Genomic DNA, 14532 nt, shown 5'->3' with positions numbered 1-14532 from the left:
CTGGAATGCGATCGGCATGTCACCTGCTGTCGTATATTTTATTTGATTTGATTTTTCATTCTCGCATTCAACCATGGGATTTCGAGAGAAGAGGAAGTATAGCTCTACACCGTTGGAAGACAGAATTACAGAATCATCCACTACAGTATATAGTAGTAGTAGAAACAATAGATCGTAGCAACACTAAGAATTAAATAAACACGTGGTACAGAATGTCGACTACCATAGCAGCCTAATTTCCTCTTACATCCACAGTACGATGGTAAATCTCCCTGCCATCCGTCTCCAGCGGCGCATCGATCCACATGAAACTCTTCAGCATTGACCTCACTGCGTCCCATGACGGCGTCCCCATGTCGCACAGTCTCGTCCGCAGCAGCGGAATCAACCAGCGGTTATCCTCTTGCATCGTGGCGGCCACGCGCGTGGTGAACAGCAACGAGAGCCCGGTCGTGTGTACAGCGAGACTCGTCCAGTCGACGGCGGAGAGGACGCCCTAGTGAGCGCAACAGTGCCGAAAATCGCATTTAACGGCGGGCGTCTGCAGGAAAGCAGTGGCGGAGAGAAGGCCAGAAGAGACAAGCGAAACACCTCGTTCCAGTCGTCGCTGGCGAATCGCAGCGTCAGGAGACGATGTTGCGCCGAGATCAGCGTTTCCTGGAAGACCTCGCCAGCTAACCTCCGCCCGGTCGCGAAGGTCAAGTTGGCCAGCGTGGAGAACCGGCGTAGATCCGCCGCCACGGCGGCTATCTATGGCCCAAGAGACGGCGTGCGTGGTGCGCAGCTCGTGGATATCGGCGCCCAGGGCGAGATAGGGCTGCCATCGCATGCGGTTGGCGAAGAAATAGGGATCGTTGCCTGTCACCAGGGCGATGTCAGCACGACGATTACAATCATGATCTATCGAGCATCGAGTCCCGAGTGATCGGATGGCAACGGTACCGGCACACTTTTACCCGCAGCTCGCTGTTCGATTTCAGCGTTGACGCGCCGCCTCGCAGCCTCACGATCTGCCGCAGTCCCGCCATGTGCTGGCGGGCCACGCTGGATCGGGCGACTAGCGCTGTCATCATCACCAAGGCAACCACGGTGGCGATGGTGGTGTCCGAAGTAGAGGATTCTGGACAGCCGAGTTGCAACAGATGTAGGGCCATGGATTCATGATAGAGAGCCGGGGCGAGAGCCTACCCGCCTGGACGAAGTCCAAACACGCCTGGGTGGTTCACAGCAGGGTATGATGACAGAGAGTGTCGACCAGGAGATAATTAAACCAGACGGAGCGGGCCAAGTTGAACTCGACGCAGACCTCAACGGGGTACAGTGGCTTTTTCAGCTCCGTGAAGACTGCCATGTTAGCAACGATTGTACCGGGATGGCGTTGGCTTGCACTGGAAGACCAGGTTGAGCATATACAGCTGCATCGGAAGGAGATACGGAACAATCTGAAGATCCAGACACACCGGACGGGGGAGAGACAGTTATACCGTCGAGTCCTCGCAGTTGTTGATCCACTGCCCGTAGCTCATCCGTGACTGGGCTCGATTTTTGCCGCGTACGATATGGCTGCGAATGAGGCGACGAGCGTCGGCGGGGGTTTATTTACCAGGTGAGACGCTCACAATGAATGGGGTGGATGGTGGCACGAAGAGACTGCCGGTGCAGTATGGTCATATTTTGATGTTATTTCCCGTCTTTGTCTTCAGTTGAGGCCATCGCAACATGGCTGAGTCAGCAGCACAGTACCAATTGTTTGCCATTTGGGGAATAGCGCCGCACTAGCCGCATTAGGCATCCTCCCATCCCGATCTGGAACGCATTTCTTTCACTGTCAACACTACTCTACGAATACAATTTCCAGCATCGCCATCACTCTCCAGCCTAAATCCGTTGTCTTGGCTCCTACATGTTTCCGATATCAAGCCTATCTCCGAGATTACACAATGGAGATTCCTGTATAAATTAGGAGACCGATCATGATGGAATCGAGATCCGATTCCTAATTATCATTCAGCTCTTTTCAAAATGCAAATGCTCGACCCCATGAAAATCACCGACCTCAGTGGAAAGGTCTGTCTGGTGACCGGCGCCAACTCTGGACTTGGAGAAGCAACCGTGGCTAGCCTGGCTGGCCCATCACCCTGCAAATATCTACCTGGCCGCTCGCAGCCACACCAAGGCAGAGGCCGCGCGAGACCGTATCCGAGCTATATCCACGGCTGCTTCCATCGTTGGTATCACCATCCTGGAGCTGGATCTGGCATCATTGGACTCGGCCAGAAAGGCTGCCGCTCGTGTTGATCGGGAGGTCACACGGCTGGGCCTCCTACACCTCAACGGCCGAATTGTCATGACGCCGTACGACACCGCCGTGGACGGGTTCGAACTGCAGTTTGGCACCAACTATCTCGGCCATGCACTGCTAATGCAACTGTTGATGCGCAAGCTGTTGGCCACGGCGCGTCGGCCGCATGCCGATGTACACATCGTGTCCATGTCCTCAGTGGGACAGGATATTTGCGACCGAAAAGGGCATCGCGTTCGACCAGCTCCGATCCCACATGTTATTCCAGTCCGGCTCAACGCTGTACTCCCAGGCTATGCTGGCCAAGATCCTCTTCTGTCGCGGTTGGCGCGACGGTAACTTCAGATCACCTCCTCATCGCTGCATCCGGAACGGTGCTCACCAATGTCTCGCACGGAAAAAACAGCAGCAGTGGCAGCTGTGGTGCAGTTTCAGCCAGGAAGTGCAGAACGGAGGATATTACGAACCGGTGGGCAAGGGGGGTAAGGAAAGTAAGCAGGCTCGCAATGATGATTTGCCGGGGAGATTGTGGGAATGGACGATGACAGCGTTAGAGGGTTATAGTCCTGGGTGGCCATGATTAGAGATTAGTGGAATGGATGAATTTTGCATTATTTTTGACCGCGAATTGGCTATAGTGAGTCGGGTTGGTACTCATGTGGCCTAAGGAGAATTGTATGTCGCACAAGACAGCTCGTGGAATGTTCATAGGAACGTCAACCCTGGTCATGAGACCTACGAGATGGCTGTATAGGTGTCATCTTGCAAGACAATTGAAATATCCGATAACGCATGAGAATAGGCTGAATATTCATCAAGAAGGAATCGTAACAAATAATTCCGATATTGGATCAATAGCATGAAATGCAGCAGAGGCAACCTCCGCATCAGAGATAGCTTCACGCGGACATTTAGGGAAGTTTTTAAAGCCAGTGAGTAACATTTGGAGATGGCCATTGCTTACAGGGCAGTCGAAGAATTACAGTGTGGTTTCACGACAGCTGAAACCATTGTCTGTTACGCTAACAAGGACACTAGGATGTTTCTTGTCTGTAACGCAATGCGCAATATTACTTGATTTCTACAATGAGTGTAACCATATAAGCCCATTATTGGCTGGTATATGGTTGCTGGGGTCAGGTGCCAAGATGTTGATAATAAAGACCTTCCCTAGTTGACGCCATTATCCTCGAGATCTATGGATACTGGAGCCTCGACTTAGTCCTTGAAACCCTGATTCTTTGCTTTGTAGCGTAGAGTAGCCATGTTTGGATAATAGTTTAGTCTTATTCGTCACAAATGGGTCTATCTACTAGAACCTAGTGATAATGCAAGCCCTGGAATAATGGGAATCCTCCGACAGATAGAAAGGCATAACTGAAAGTCAAATTTTTGAAAGAAATTTAAAAGCTGTTATATTACAGTCGAATAAAAACATTAACAGGGACATAAGAAATTAATTATTTATCCCCTTATATTATATGGTACTATCCTATCGTTATTTTCCCGACTCCCTTGGGAGTCATGACTGAGGTATGCCTCAGATATTGAATGGCGATGCCTCCAAGATCTCCGCAGACTGGCCTAGCTGTTGATCAGTTCAGTATTCTACTCAGTGAGTCTGGATCAGCATTCAAATAGCCAGGGAAGTATTGTCCTGCAGGAGAGTGGCACTCAACAACCATGTAGCTTGTTCTTGTGGCTCAGCATGGGGTAGAATATTGCATTGACTGAAGGGCGGCTGACATGCGCGATTCTGTCACCACATGACTTGTCACAGCAGGAACTCCAGTTCCAAGCGAACCGAAAGTAAATTGTGTTTTGGTGTAAACGTTTGGAGTAGTTGGAGAAAGATGAGTGTGGTGAAAAGGTGGGTTCTCAGCAGATTGGATGGTTTCCACCGTCGTGTGTTTTCTTCCGTACGGCTCTTAAAGATGCCATGCACAACCTTGCGTTGGTCATAGTGGAATGGGCATGGCACATATTCTGCTGCCAGCCGAAGTTGTCTTTGTTTCTTTTTATCATTTATTTGCTTCTCTTGTAGTAAACAGGGATTTCAGTGCAGATGCGACTCTCGAACCAGTGGAGGACCAGTGTTCTTGCTTTCCAACTGGCAAATGCATTTTTCGTAAGTTTAGATAGTGTTGGAATCAAGTGGATAGTATGTTAAAAATCATCGATCTAGTTAGTATTAAGGAAATACCAATATATCTTCGAAGGGGGACATTGGAAGGGCTAATATGGTCTAAGTAGACCTTGCAGCGTATTTATAAAGGGCACGTTAATAAAAATATGCCCACACTCTCCTCTAGCTCACAGAGCTAAAATGAGCTCTCTAGAGCCACACTTATTTTCTTCAGAACAGGTTAGTTGAGACCTACGACAGGGGCTCTACAAACAGTGGCTCATCTCCACTTTATATAAGAGCGCAACTGCTCCATCAGACCGATATAGTTGTCCTGGGAGCCCATGTCCTCCATTCGGCTCTGGTATTATGTACAGAATTTGAGCCTTAGGATTGGGTTATAACAGAGTAGCTGCTGCATTCTCTGGCGATCTTATACAAATCCTCCTGTACTTGAACAGCCCAATCCTCGACTCAATTCGAACGTCAACCGTTGATTATCAATCCTTTAACTGCGAAAGTTTCTAAAGTATCTAGAATATCTAAATTCTGCCTAGGCGCCACTTTCTCTCCTTATTGTAGATCAATGACATTGGAACCCTATTACTGTCTGTGGGATAAGTGACCCTCAAGAGATCCTCATGTTTGTGAGATCAATGAAAGACAGAGCCATGGAAAAACCGTACCTTACAAAAGGATCAAGATCACACTTATTATCTGCTTGAGCTCCTTGCAGTGCAATCAAACGATCCCTGCACTCTCCGATAAAAGCTGTGGGAGATCGCCCTCCTCCAGCGGTGCAAAAGGCGGCTTCGGGGCCAAAAATTAGTAATTACAAAGTGGTATAAAGCAGCTCAAAGGACGAACATGCAGGAGCAACAGCCTTTAGCTACGGGCGTAAACAAGGTCCAGCCATCGCGAAGGCTAAATGCTCCTAATCTCCCTGCAGCTCCAATCTATCTTGAATTGACCTCGTCTAGACCTCCATGCATAATGGCCGGCAGATCAAAGGAGCACGAGGTGCCCTTTGACGTCTCCCCAACTAAACCTGAAAGATCACTTTTCTCACCACCCCGGCTCGGTATATAAAGTAATATAGAGTTTGAAAATAATGGAGGATAAATAAAGTAGAATTCATAGAGGAAGGGGTGAATGTGAGCTTTCAATATTCACTTGCCTTTGTATTAGCAACGCCGGCTGAGAAAAATGCGAGCACATCTTTACAAATTCTATCACTGGGAAACCTCTTTGGCTTTAATACAGAGAATTACAAGTTCTCATAGAAATCCATATAAATCTGACAATACTATAACCTCGTACTCCAATAAAAGAATAACGAGGAACTGTTACATGACTTTTCCGGTTTAAATGAGCCTACACACACCATTAATTATCTAACCAGAGGCATATTTCGACATAGCCCGCAGCTTAGGCCCTAAAAACCAAAAGAGAAAAGGCGATGGAATGCCGACCCCAATGCTGATAAAGGCCAAGACACTGGTTCCCCATCCATAGCCCAGATCCTTATACAGATATGGAGCGAAGAGCGGAAAGGCAAACCCGGCCAAACTGCGCAGAAGCGCACAGGCTGCCATGGCACTTGCTGTGTATGTCGGGTAACTATCCACTGTGTAGGTCTGCATCCCCTGTAGACATCCCATGCAGCCGGCCGAGAAGATTACGGCGCCGATATTGGGCATGATCCAGTGTAGGCGGGCCTGCACGCTCCAGCCGTACCAGAAAAGTCCAATGGCGATCATGATCGATCCAATAAACAACGTCGGCATGCGGAACTCCGGCCGCCCAACGTCACCGTTTTTCGCTTTTAAATTGCGATAGATGCGATCGATAACGAAGAAGTTAAGGACAATCCCCCCGAACGAACCGATAGCGATGGAAACATAATTGAGCCCGCCAATACCTGGGGTCTCACTGTACAACTCCGACCAAATCACTGGGAATGTGGCCAACATGAGATATGTCGTCCCAAAGAGATAGCCCATGTATAGCGCAATGACTGTGATAATCGGTTGGGTCATGAACAAACGGAACGGTCGTACCAGGGCGTGGCCGAGTTTGCTGAGGAGGTTCTCATCCTCAGGCTTGTTTCCTGTGTGAAGCTTAATATTGCCTGTCTCTTTGGCAAGACGGTCTCTCTTCCTCTGCAGGAGGGTGCCGGGATGCGACTCGCGCAGCCAAAACAAGCCGACGATCTGGATGACTGCAGCGGCGGCACTAGATGACCAGAACACCCAGCGCCATGTCGAGTACTCGGCAATGAATCCTCCAGCAATGGGCCCAACTACGGGACCAAGAACCGGTGCAAGAGTGTAGATACCCATGGCCTTTCCACGTTCCTCTGCGTCCCAAATATCACTGGACATTATCAATACATAGAGGAAGTTTATGCAAACTCTGCATCGTACCTAATAGCTCCTCCTCCCAACGCCACGGGGGCACTTCCTCCAATTCCAGCCAGAAACCGGAACACAAACAGCTCCGCCGGGCTCTGGGCGAAGCCACATCCAAGGTTCCACGCAAGATACCATAGATTGCTAATCTGCAACAAGCGTACGCGACCGTAAACCTCAGAGGCAGGACCGAAGAACAGCGGACCGACGGTGTAAGCCAGGATAAAGATTGACAACGAGAGCTCGACCTCAATCTCGCTCTGCATGTGGAGACCTGCGCCCAGTTTATGCAGCGCAGGCGCTATCATGCTCGATGACACCGGTGAGATGAATGTGAACGTTGAGACTGCGACGGTATATCGCCATTTGATATTGTTTGGCCAGTTCCTTGGGTTCTCTGGATCCTGTGGCCTATCCCATGTCACGAGGTCCAAGTCTCTGGGTAGGATTGTCTCATCGAGGATTGCCAGTCTGGCTGCCTCCAAGCCATGATCCTTCGAACCACCATAGGTGTAGGATGCGCCTTTGAACATAGTAGTTGATTGAGAGGATTCTCGCGCGACTTGGTTCATAGTGACTGCCTTTCGTACTCACTTTGTCCATTCTTCATCAGGGCATAAGACGCAGTTATATACTAAATAAATCCAGTCTGTATCCAAACCTGGAGCTAATCGGAGCCAAGGATTTGCCTCGGGCCCGAAGCGGTGGGAACTGTCGACCCGGCGCCCGCACCAATCAGAGGTCATCCGCCCTCTGCTAAAGGCAATCAACTACTACGTTCCAGAATTTGAACATGGAGGGTCTCCTCTTATAACACAATATAATATAGCACCATTGCGATATATTGTGGGCATTGAGCATAGATTGCAGAGCAGTGTGTACTTTCACCGCGTGCCTCTAGCCCCCTACTACGTATATAATCTGCGAACATGGAGTTGAAGGGCGGGGGGAAAATACCACTATTTATATGCCACTGTATATATACCACCGGCGGAGAGCATCAGTTTATTCCCTCTCTTTTTTTTTTTTTTTTTATTTTTTTTTAAAAAAAGTGATAAACCATCGCCCGAGGTATAGATGAACAACGGCAAAAGGTTGTTCCGAGCCTCTGGTCGTACCGATAGTGACAGCGAGTCTTTTGCCCTGATATGAAGGCTACAATCCACCGTTGCTGTGCTCCGACTTAAGCTTGGAAACACGTGAAACAAGACAAAGTGGATAGCACTGTATATTCTTTCATCGAGATTGGAACGAGCTATGGCCCCTCCAGACGTTGCCAGGCAGACCCGCCCGGTGACGATCGCTCCTGCAACACACAGGTCTCCCTGGGCGGATCATGCCAGTGACTCCAACTCGACAATGCCATACACCTGTCAACCCTGTGTTCGCAGAAAAGTGAAATGCGACAAGGCCCTCCCTGCATGCTCCAGTTGTAGTAAAGGAAAACTCGAATGCATCTACCAGGCCCCGCTGCCGCGATCGCGGAAGCGTAAGCACAGCGAGGATGTGCATGAGCGGTTGGTGAGATACGAGCGCATGCTATGCGCGAATGGTCTTCTTTCCACAGTGGATAATATGCCGTCCAAAGAGACGCCTCAAACCGCGCAGGAACGGGCCTCTGCCTGTGTCAATGAGTCTGACACGCCGGGGGTCGGAAAACTACTGGCTGCGGATGGCAAATCGCGGTATATTGACAGCACTCTCTGGCTTGATGCTGGCGGTGTCAACATGCGCGAAATGTCTGAGGACGAGGAGGTTGACCATAGTGCCCCAGCCGGTATTAGTTCCGTGCCTATGGATCCAGTTTCTGGAGCGATGCTGGAAATTTCGCATAGCTTGGTCGACTATCACCCGAGCTATCGGGATGCTATGAAGCAATGGGACGCGTACGTTCAGAATGTTGAGCCATTGTGCAAAATTCTACATGTTCCCACCACTGCGGAGATGGTCAACACTCTGTCACAGCAACCGAACATGGCCTCTAAGGCCAATGAGTGTCTTGTCTTTTCTATCTACTACTTTGCCGTATACTCCATGACGGATGAAGACTGCGTGTGCGAGTTTGGGCAGTCCCAGATCGCGCTGATGGGGAAGTATCAATACGCTTTTCGACAGGCTCTTGTGAATGTGTCGTGGCTGAGGACCACAGAAATACCGGTCCTGCAGGCATACGTGCTCTTTCTGATTGCGATGCGCACTCAAATTGACCCGCATACGTTTTGGATCTGGACAGGCGTTGCGATCCGCATTGCGCAACGGATGGGGCTTCATCGGGATGGCGAGGGCCTAGGTTTACCCCCCTTTGAAATTCAAATGCGGCGGCGACTCTGGTGGCAGCTTCTCCCACTGGAAAGTTACGCGGGCCAGGTTTCAGGCACTGGGATCTCTCTACCACCGAATAGCTGGGATACGAAACAGCCGCTTAATCTGGATGACGAACAAATCTACCCCGGCATGACAGACCAGCCAGAGGAGCAGAAGGGTGCTTCGCAAATGATATACTGTCTTGCGAAAACGGAGCTGTCCAATTTCTACACCCGAATGGGGGTGAAAATAAAAGACATTGGTGGTGCTATTCAATTTAGGGATAGTATAGACCTCGAAAAGCGGATCGACGAGGTCGAAAGGAGTATTGAGACCAAGTATCTACGCCATTGTGATATTGTTAACCCGGTACACTTGTTGACGCTGGGAATCGTGCGGTCTGCTGCGAACGCAGTCCGTCTACGCAGCCGGATGTGGCGTCAGATAAATCAAAGTATTGACGATACAGAAAGGAGAATGCTCTGCGTTCTCGCCCAGAAGGTCCTTGACACGGATACCGCTCTCTACAGTAATCCCCATCTAAGGAAATTTCAATGGCAGATCAAGACATTTTTCATATGGGATGTGCTAATATTCGTCCTAAATAGCCTGGCCAAGACCGGATTCTTCCCCCCCACGGAGCTAAACAGCACATGGAAGAAGATAGCAGACGTCTATATAAACCACCCGGAGATTCTTCAGGCTAAAAGGGCCCTTTACACTGCAGTCGGCAAGGTCACGCTGAAGGCCTGGATAGCCAACCCACCAGGCAACTCCATACCGGAGCCAGCGTTCATCACCACGCTGCGCTCTCAACATGAAGTCAAATTCGCCGAACGTCCAGAAAAGGCTGACGACATCGGCAGTGACGAATCCACGGATTGGGTGAGTCCCTCCGGCGCGCTGTTTGGCGATTTGTCTTGGGGGGATCTGAACCTGGACAGTAATTATATCCTTGGTACGGCGGACTGGTTACTTTGGGATTAGCTGTAGATCGCTAATCACTGTTGTATCTATCTTATGCCCTGTGCTTGTAAATGCATACTTCCAGCAGCTGTCTCTGGGCCCTAACTAATTGTAGAGAACTTGCTAACTGGTTATTAGTCACTTGAAAAAATACATAGCCGCTTCCTGCATCAAGCACTTAGTAACCAGTTGCAAACCACGTAATAAGTAGTGAAGTCACTGAAGTATATCAATATCTGGGGTAATGCCAAGACCCTGTGTGATGATTCTGCCTTCGAGTCGCGTTCAGCTCAACGCTGTGACGTATGTTATGCGGTATACATGGAGACCGTATTGGGATGAGATAGGGCTAAGGGCACAGGGTTAGGGCTGGGAAGATCCCAACCATATTTTCGCTCACCACACGGCGCGCCTTCTCCCTTCCTCCTTTCCTTCGTATCTTTAGTATTGTTGATATAGGACTCAATACTATTTATCGACGTGATTTGCCTGACAACGTAGAGTTCACTAAACATCGTCGGCGACATCTTCCCACATGCCTGACCACCGATAGCGGATAGCTACTTTGTGGTATGTGCCTTTTCTTCTGCGGTGTCCTAGCTCCTTATATATAGTTTTAAAATAGTCCTTCGGCAAGCCTTATTATCCACAACTCTTCCCACCGGTTGATTAATAGTGCCTTGTCGGTAAAGAGATTTGCCTTGCACTAGAAACTTTGTGGCTTTTCTTTGGAAGGCATGGCACTCTTTGCTGCTTATTCCTTCTGGCTTTCTAAGCGTCATTAACCATCTGGCTATTTTCTGCAACTCTTCGGACCATTCCTCAGTGGAAAAATCCGGATAATTCACAGGTTTTCCGTTGTCGGAAATTATCTCCAATCACCCACTCACGAATTCACTTTCGACATGAAAACAAAGCCATGTCTTCTGTCAATGGAGTCTTTAGCGTCTGCTCTCGATGAGACAGTCAAGTCCCCTAGTGCGAAGCCGTCCGCTTTGATCTGGGGACGTATTAAGCATCTCTTCAAGGTGGGTGCTGCGGCTTATCTCCTATCACTATGGATTTTCTGAAGTTGATCCAGGCTGCGTGACGGTTGATTGTCCATTTGGAAAAAGTGGCAGAAATGTTCTCCGACATCGGCGATTTCTCCCACAAGAGTAGTCTACGAGACTCGGCCGGGCTTCTGACGTCCATCATTGTCCGTCGCGAGATTCCCGCTCTCTATTCCTCGATTCTGATATGCTGTGCGCGCGCAATGGAGAAGATTGCGAGGAAGCGCGAGACCATCCGCTTGATTGTATTAATGATCTAGCCTTTCGCATTCACCTACGCCTCGGCTCTGGCAGAGCTCCAGGAGAGCCGGCAAGTATTCCTGTCCGCTGTGCAGGAGGCTAAATGCGCCACCATGCAAATCCGTAGATCGATACCCATACGGGCTGCAACACAGCCAGGGCCTTCTAGGCCCGTACGGAGCAGAGCGCGGCTTTTGTCTCTTCCGGCATTGGAAGTGGACCGCAAAATCGTGACAGAAGGACTCCTAAACAGACTGCAAGAGTCACAAAATATCAGGTGTCGCGAAAACAAAACCCCAGGTGAGTTCAGTATATCATTCTTCGTATCTACTGCTAATTCCCAGGCCAAGACCTGCTTCCATTCACACAGTGGCTGCAGCCTACCGAATACGACGAAGCCCTGCAACGGTCGTCTAAGCCATGCTACGCTGACACAATCTCACGGATAAAGAAGCAATGGGCTTATATCCAATGGGCCCAAACCAACACGTAGTGCAAAGCGTCTGTGGATCTATGGTGACGCAGGCACAGGCAAGACGCCGCTGGCGGCGGCCATGATCAAGGATAACAAATCCCGAGTTGATAGTATTAACCCTCCCTCGGAAAACCAGTACGGGTTATACTTCGTCTTCATCTCGCCAACTTACCCCGCCGGGCAGTCTATCGCCGGTATGCTGAAGTATCTGGTCGCACAACTGGAACAGTACACATATGGGAGTGAAACGATCCGGAAGGTGCTCGACATGTCGCTGGGGGGAATCCGCAGCAGCACGAGTTGCACAGGTCTTGATTATTGTTGTCGATGGCTTGGACCACGCTGCTGATCCCCAAGGTCTTGCAGCAGCGCTGCTCGCACTGTATGACAACGTTTACCCATTGGTCAAGCTGCTTGTGCTTAGTAGGAAGGAAGACAGCTGGAATTCAAAGGGTGTTAAGTAGCGCACAGGAGCTTGGATTGTGATGCTGGCCTTGCTAGCACTTGTTACTGAATTCAAACCTGGCACGAGACCCCTGCTATAAGATGTTCGAAGCAATATTGAGTCTAAATGTACCTTGAAGGATTAGATGTCGGGATCCACTGATGGTGACCACCGTGCTGTTGCCAGCTCCACCACAATCTATACAGCTCACGACAAGCCAACTGGAAGCTCAACGGGCTTGCCGAACGCCGGCCAGGGAGCCAGCTATTACGGTTGCAAAGGATAGAGATCCTATAACCAAGGTCTATATCTGTATAAGCAAACTGGATGATCTATTTTTGGGAGGCGGCAGCTCAGCAGGGGATAGAACTCGGGAATGTGTTCGAACTGCTTTCTATAAATTTAAGGTTGCTATGACTCACACTGGATAATTTCTGCGTCCTGTTTGCGGAGTGTCTCTTCCACTTCCCACTCAATAGTTTCTGCCCTCTTGTGCCCACGTCATAAGTCGATTGATGTTCCTGCAGCAGCAAAACTTAGAAACTTGCAGCCAATGCGGCCCCAACGTTGACTGAACGTAGCACTCAATCTGAACTCCGAAAAGCACGACCTGTTTGATCCCTTTGGTATTCAGTCTGCAAGTTGGTGGTTGGATTGAAACATGTCTTCCGCGAAAAGAGTAAGAATTGAGGCACTGTATATGGAGTAGAAAAAGAATAAAGCATAATAAAACAGAAATCAAAACGCATGAATTTATGTATATCTACAGGTTGAGGAATTCTTTCGGGGCCTAACTCACTCGATGTCTTTCCACAATCCTCTCCGTCTGATCCCGCGGCTTGAATATTAACTCCCACGGCTTGCTGCCTTTCACCAACGACCCGTTTTCAATTGTGTCATGACGAATAGTACAAAGCCTTCGAAGAGTACTAAGAGTCTACCAGTACAAAGGAAGAGGAAGAAATAAAAATATCTTAGCTAGATCCCTTGTTTGCCTAGTGGCACGTTGATATTGTGTATATTAGCAAGAAAAACACGAAACCAAATTGCCTTATAGTGGCCAGTGGGCTGACCGTTGGGAAGGGATTTTCGCATGGGAAATGGGGGTGGGATTAGGCTGACCGTTGGGACGGGATTCGGGATCCCGGGCGAGTTTCAGTCCCGTCCCATATTCCCATGGGAATTGCATTTTGATTCCCACCCCGTGCCAAGTCTTTTGGGAAGGGATTCCCATTAGAAGGGATTCGGGATGGGAGATTCCTGTCAGGGCCTAAGTCGAACCCTGCCTGAGGCACCAAGTCTGCTTTATTCACTGTTGATCCCACAATGTAGAGATTTCCCACATTTCCTGTACAATAGAATTCTTTCTTCCCTCCTTCCTTCTCTACCTTCTCTACGTTTGATGTTTCGTTAGATCGCCACCTTAGATAGAATCTATCTATTTTACCAAGGTGTATAGAGGCTTTAATTCCATATCGTCATGGAAACCAAGACCCTAAAGCTTTCCAAGCAAACGTGGTCAACCATTATCCAGCTAAAGCTAGGGCATAGCTATTTCAGATCCTATCTAGTTCGAACACCTAACTATGATAGTGATATATGTACATTATGCCATAGCATTAAACCCCAAACTCCACACCACCTTCTCCTTCAATGCCCTGTATTTAGGGACATCAGAAAAGAGTCTATAGAGACCCTATACAAAAAAGACCGAAATTTGCCTTTTCTTTTCACGAAGAAAGCAGGGCAAGAACAACTGATCAAATTCCTAAAGGAAACCGGGATTGCCACTAGAAAGTGGCTCTTGAACCCCTAGGGAAAACAAAAGAAAAACAACGACGAAAACAAAATAAAAAAAAATCTGGAATTTAGCATGTTTCAATCCCTTCTTTAAGGTCCTCCCCACTCCTAGAATGTTATATTGCTTATTTATGTATGATTTTACCCACTATGTACGTATTTGTTCAAATCTACCACCCAGGGGTGGTAGGTAGAGCATGCATAGTCTCTGACTGAAAAATGCCCTATAATATGGAAGAATAATAATAATAATAATAATAATAATAATAATAAGTAATTACCAAGGCTTATAGGATTATTACATTATATTAAACATTATCTTTTTTTCTTTTTTTAGAGACCTGTCACAGGCTGAACCTGTAACATACTATATAGGGCGCTAGATGCGACTGATCTTCGATCAGTCGTCTTG

The 14532-nt window shown here is 48.6% G+C and overlaps 4 protein-coding genes across 4 annotated transcripts; 3 read left to right on the top strand and 1 right to left on the bottom strand.

Annotated features, from left to right (window-relative positions):
- Window positions 1-259: 259 nt before the first annotated feature.
- On the top strand, window positions 260-2641 carry ATNIH1004_005479 (uncharacterized protein; the record flags this gene model as incomplete). The annotated part of the gene is made up of 4 exons (XM_033570133.1): window positions 260-262; window positions 365-921; window positions 981-1144; window positions 2121-2641. The coding sequence occupies 4 exons, from the start codon at window positions 260-262 to the stop codon at window positions 2639-2641; spliced, it is 1245 nt and encodes a 414-aa protein (XP_033426165.1).
- Window positions 2642-5821: 3180 nt separating this feature from the next.
- Window positions 5822-7410, bottom strand: ATNIH1004_005478 (MFS transporter; the record flags this gene model as incomplete). Its single annotated transcript, XM_033570132.1, has 2 exons — window positions 5822-6803; window positions 6854-7410. 2 exons carry the CDS (start codon window positions 7408-7410, stop codon window positions 5822-5824), a joined length of 1539 nt encoding a protein of 512 aa, XP_033426164.1.
- A 685-nt stretch (window positions 7411-8095) lies between these two features.
- ATNIH1004_005477 (putative C6 transcription factor) lies at window positions 8096-10129 on the top strand (the record flags this gene model as incomplete). The annotated part of the gene is made up of 1 exon (XM_033570131.1): window positions 8096-10129. One exon carries the CDS (start codon window positions 8096-8098, stop codon window positions 10127-10129), a length of 2034 nt encoding a protein of 677 aa, XP_033426163.1.
- A 911-nt stretch (window positions 10130-11040) lies between these two features.
- ATNIH1004_005476 (uncharacterized protein) lies at window positions 11041-12339 on the top strand (the record flags this gene model as incomplete). The annotated part of the gene is made up of 5 exons (XM_033570130.1): window positions 11041-11136; window positions 11421-11700; window positions 11745-11808; window positions 11852-12183; window positions 12233-12339. The coding sequence occupies 5 exons, from the start codon at window positions 11041-11043 to the stop codon at window positions 12337-12339; spliced, it is 879 nt and encodes a 292-aa protein (XP_033426162.1).
- Window positions 12340-14532: the final 2193 nt, after the last annotated feature.

The sequence above is a fragment of the Aspergillus tanneri genome (assembly GCF_003426965.1).
Source record: "Aspergillus tanneri strain NIH1004 chromosome Unknown AapTan_4_pilon_pilon_pilon, whole genome shotgun sequence".
Classification (NCBI taxonomy): Eukaryota; Fungi; Ascomycota; class Eurotiomycetes; order Eurotiales; family Aspergillaceae; genus Aspergillus; species Aspergillus tanneri.
Note: the sequence above shows the minus strand (reverse complement) of the source record. Positions and strands in the feature narration are given on the sequence as shown.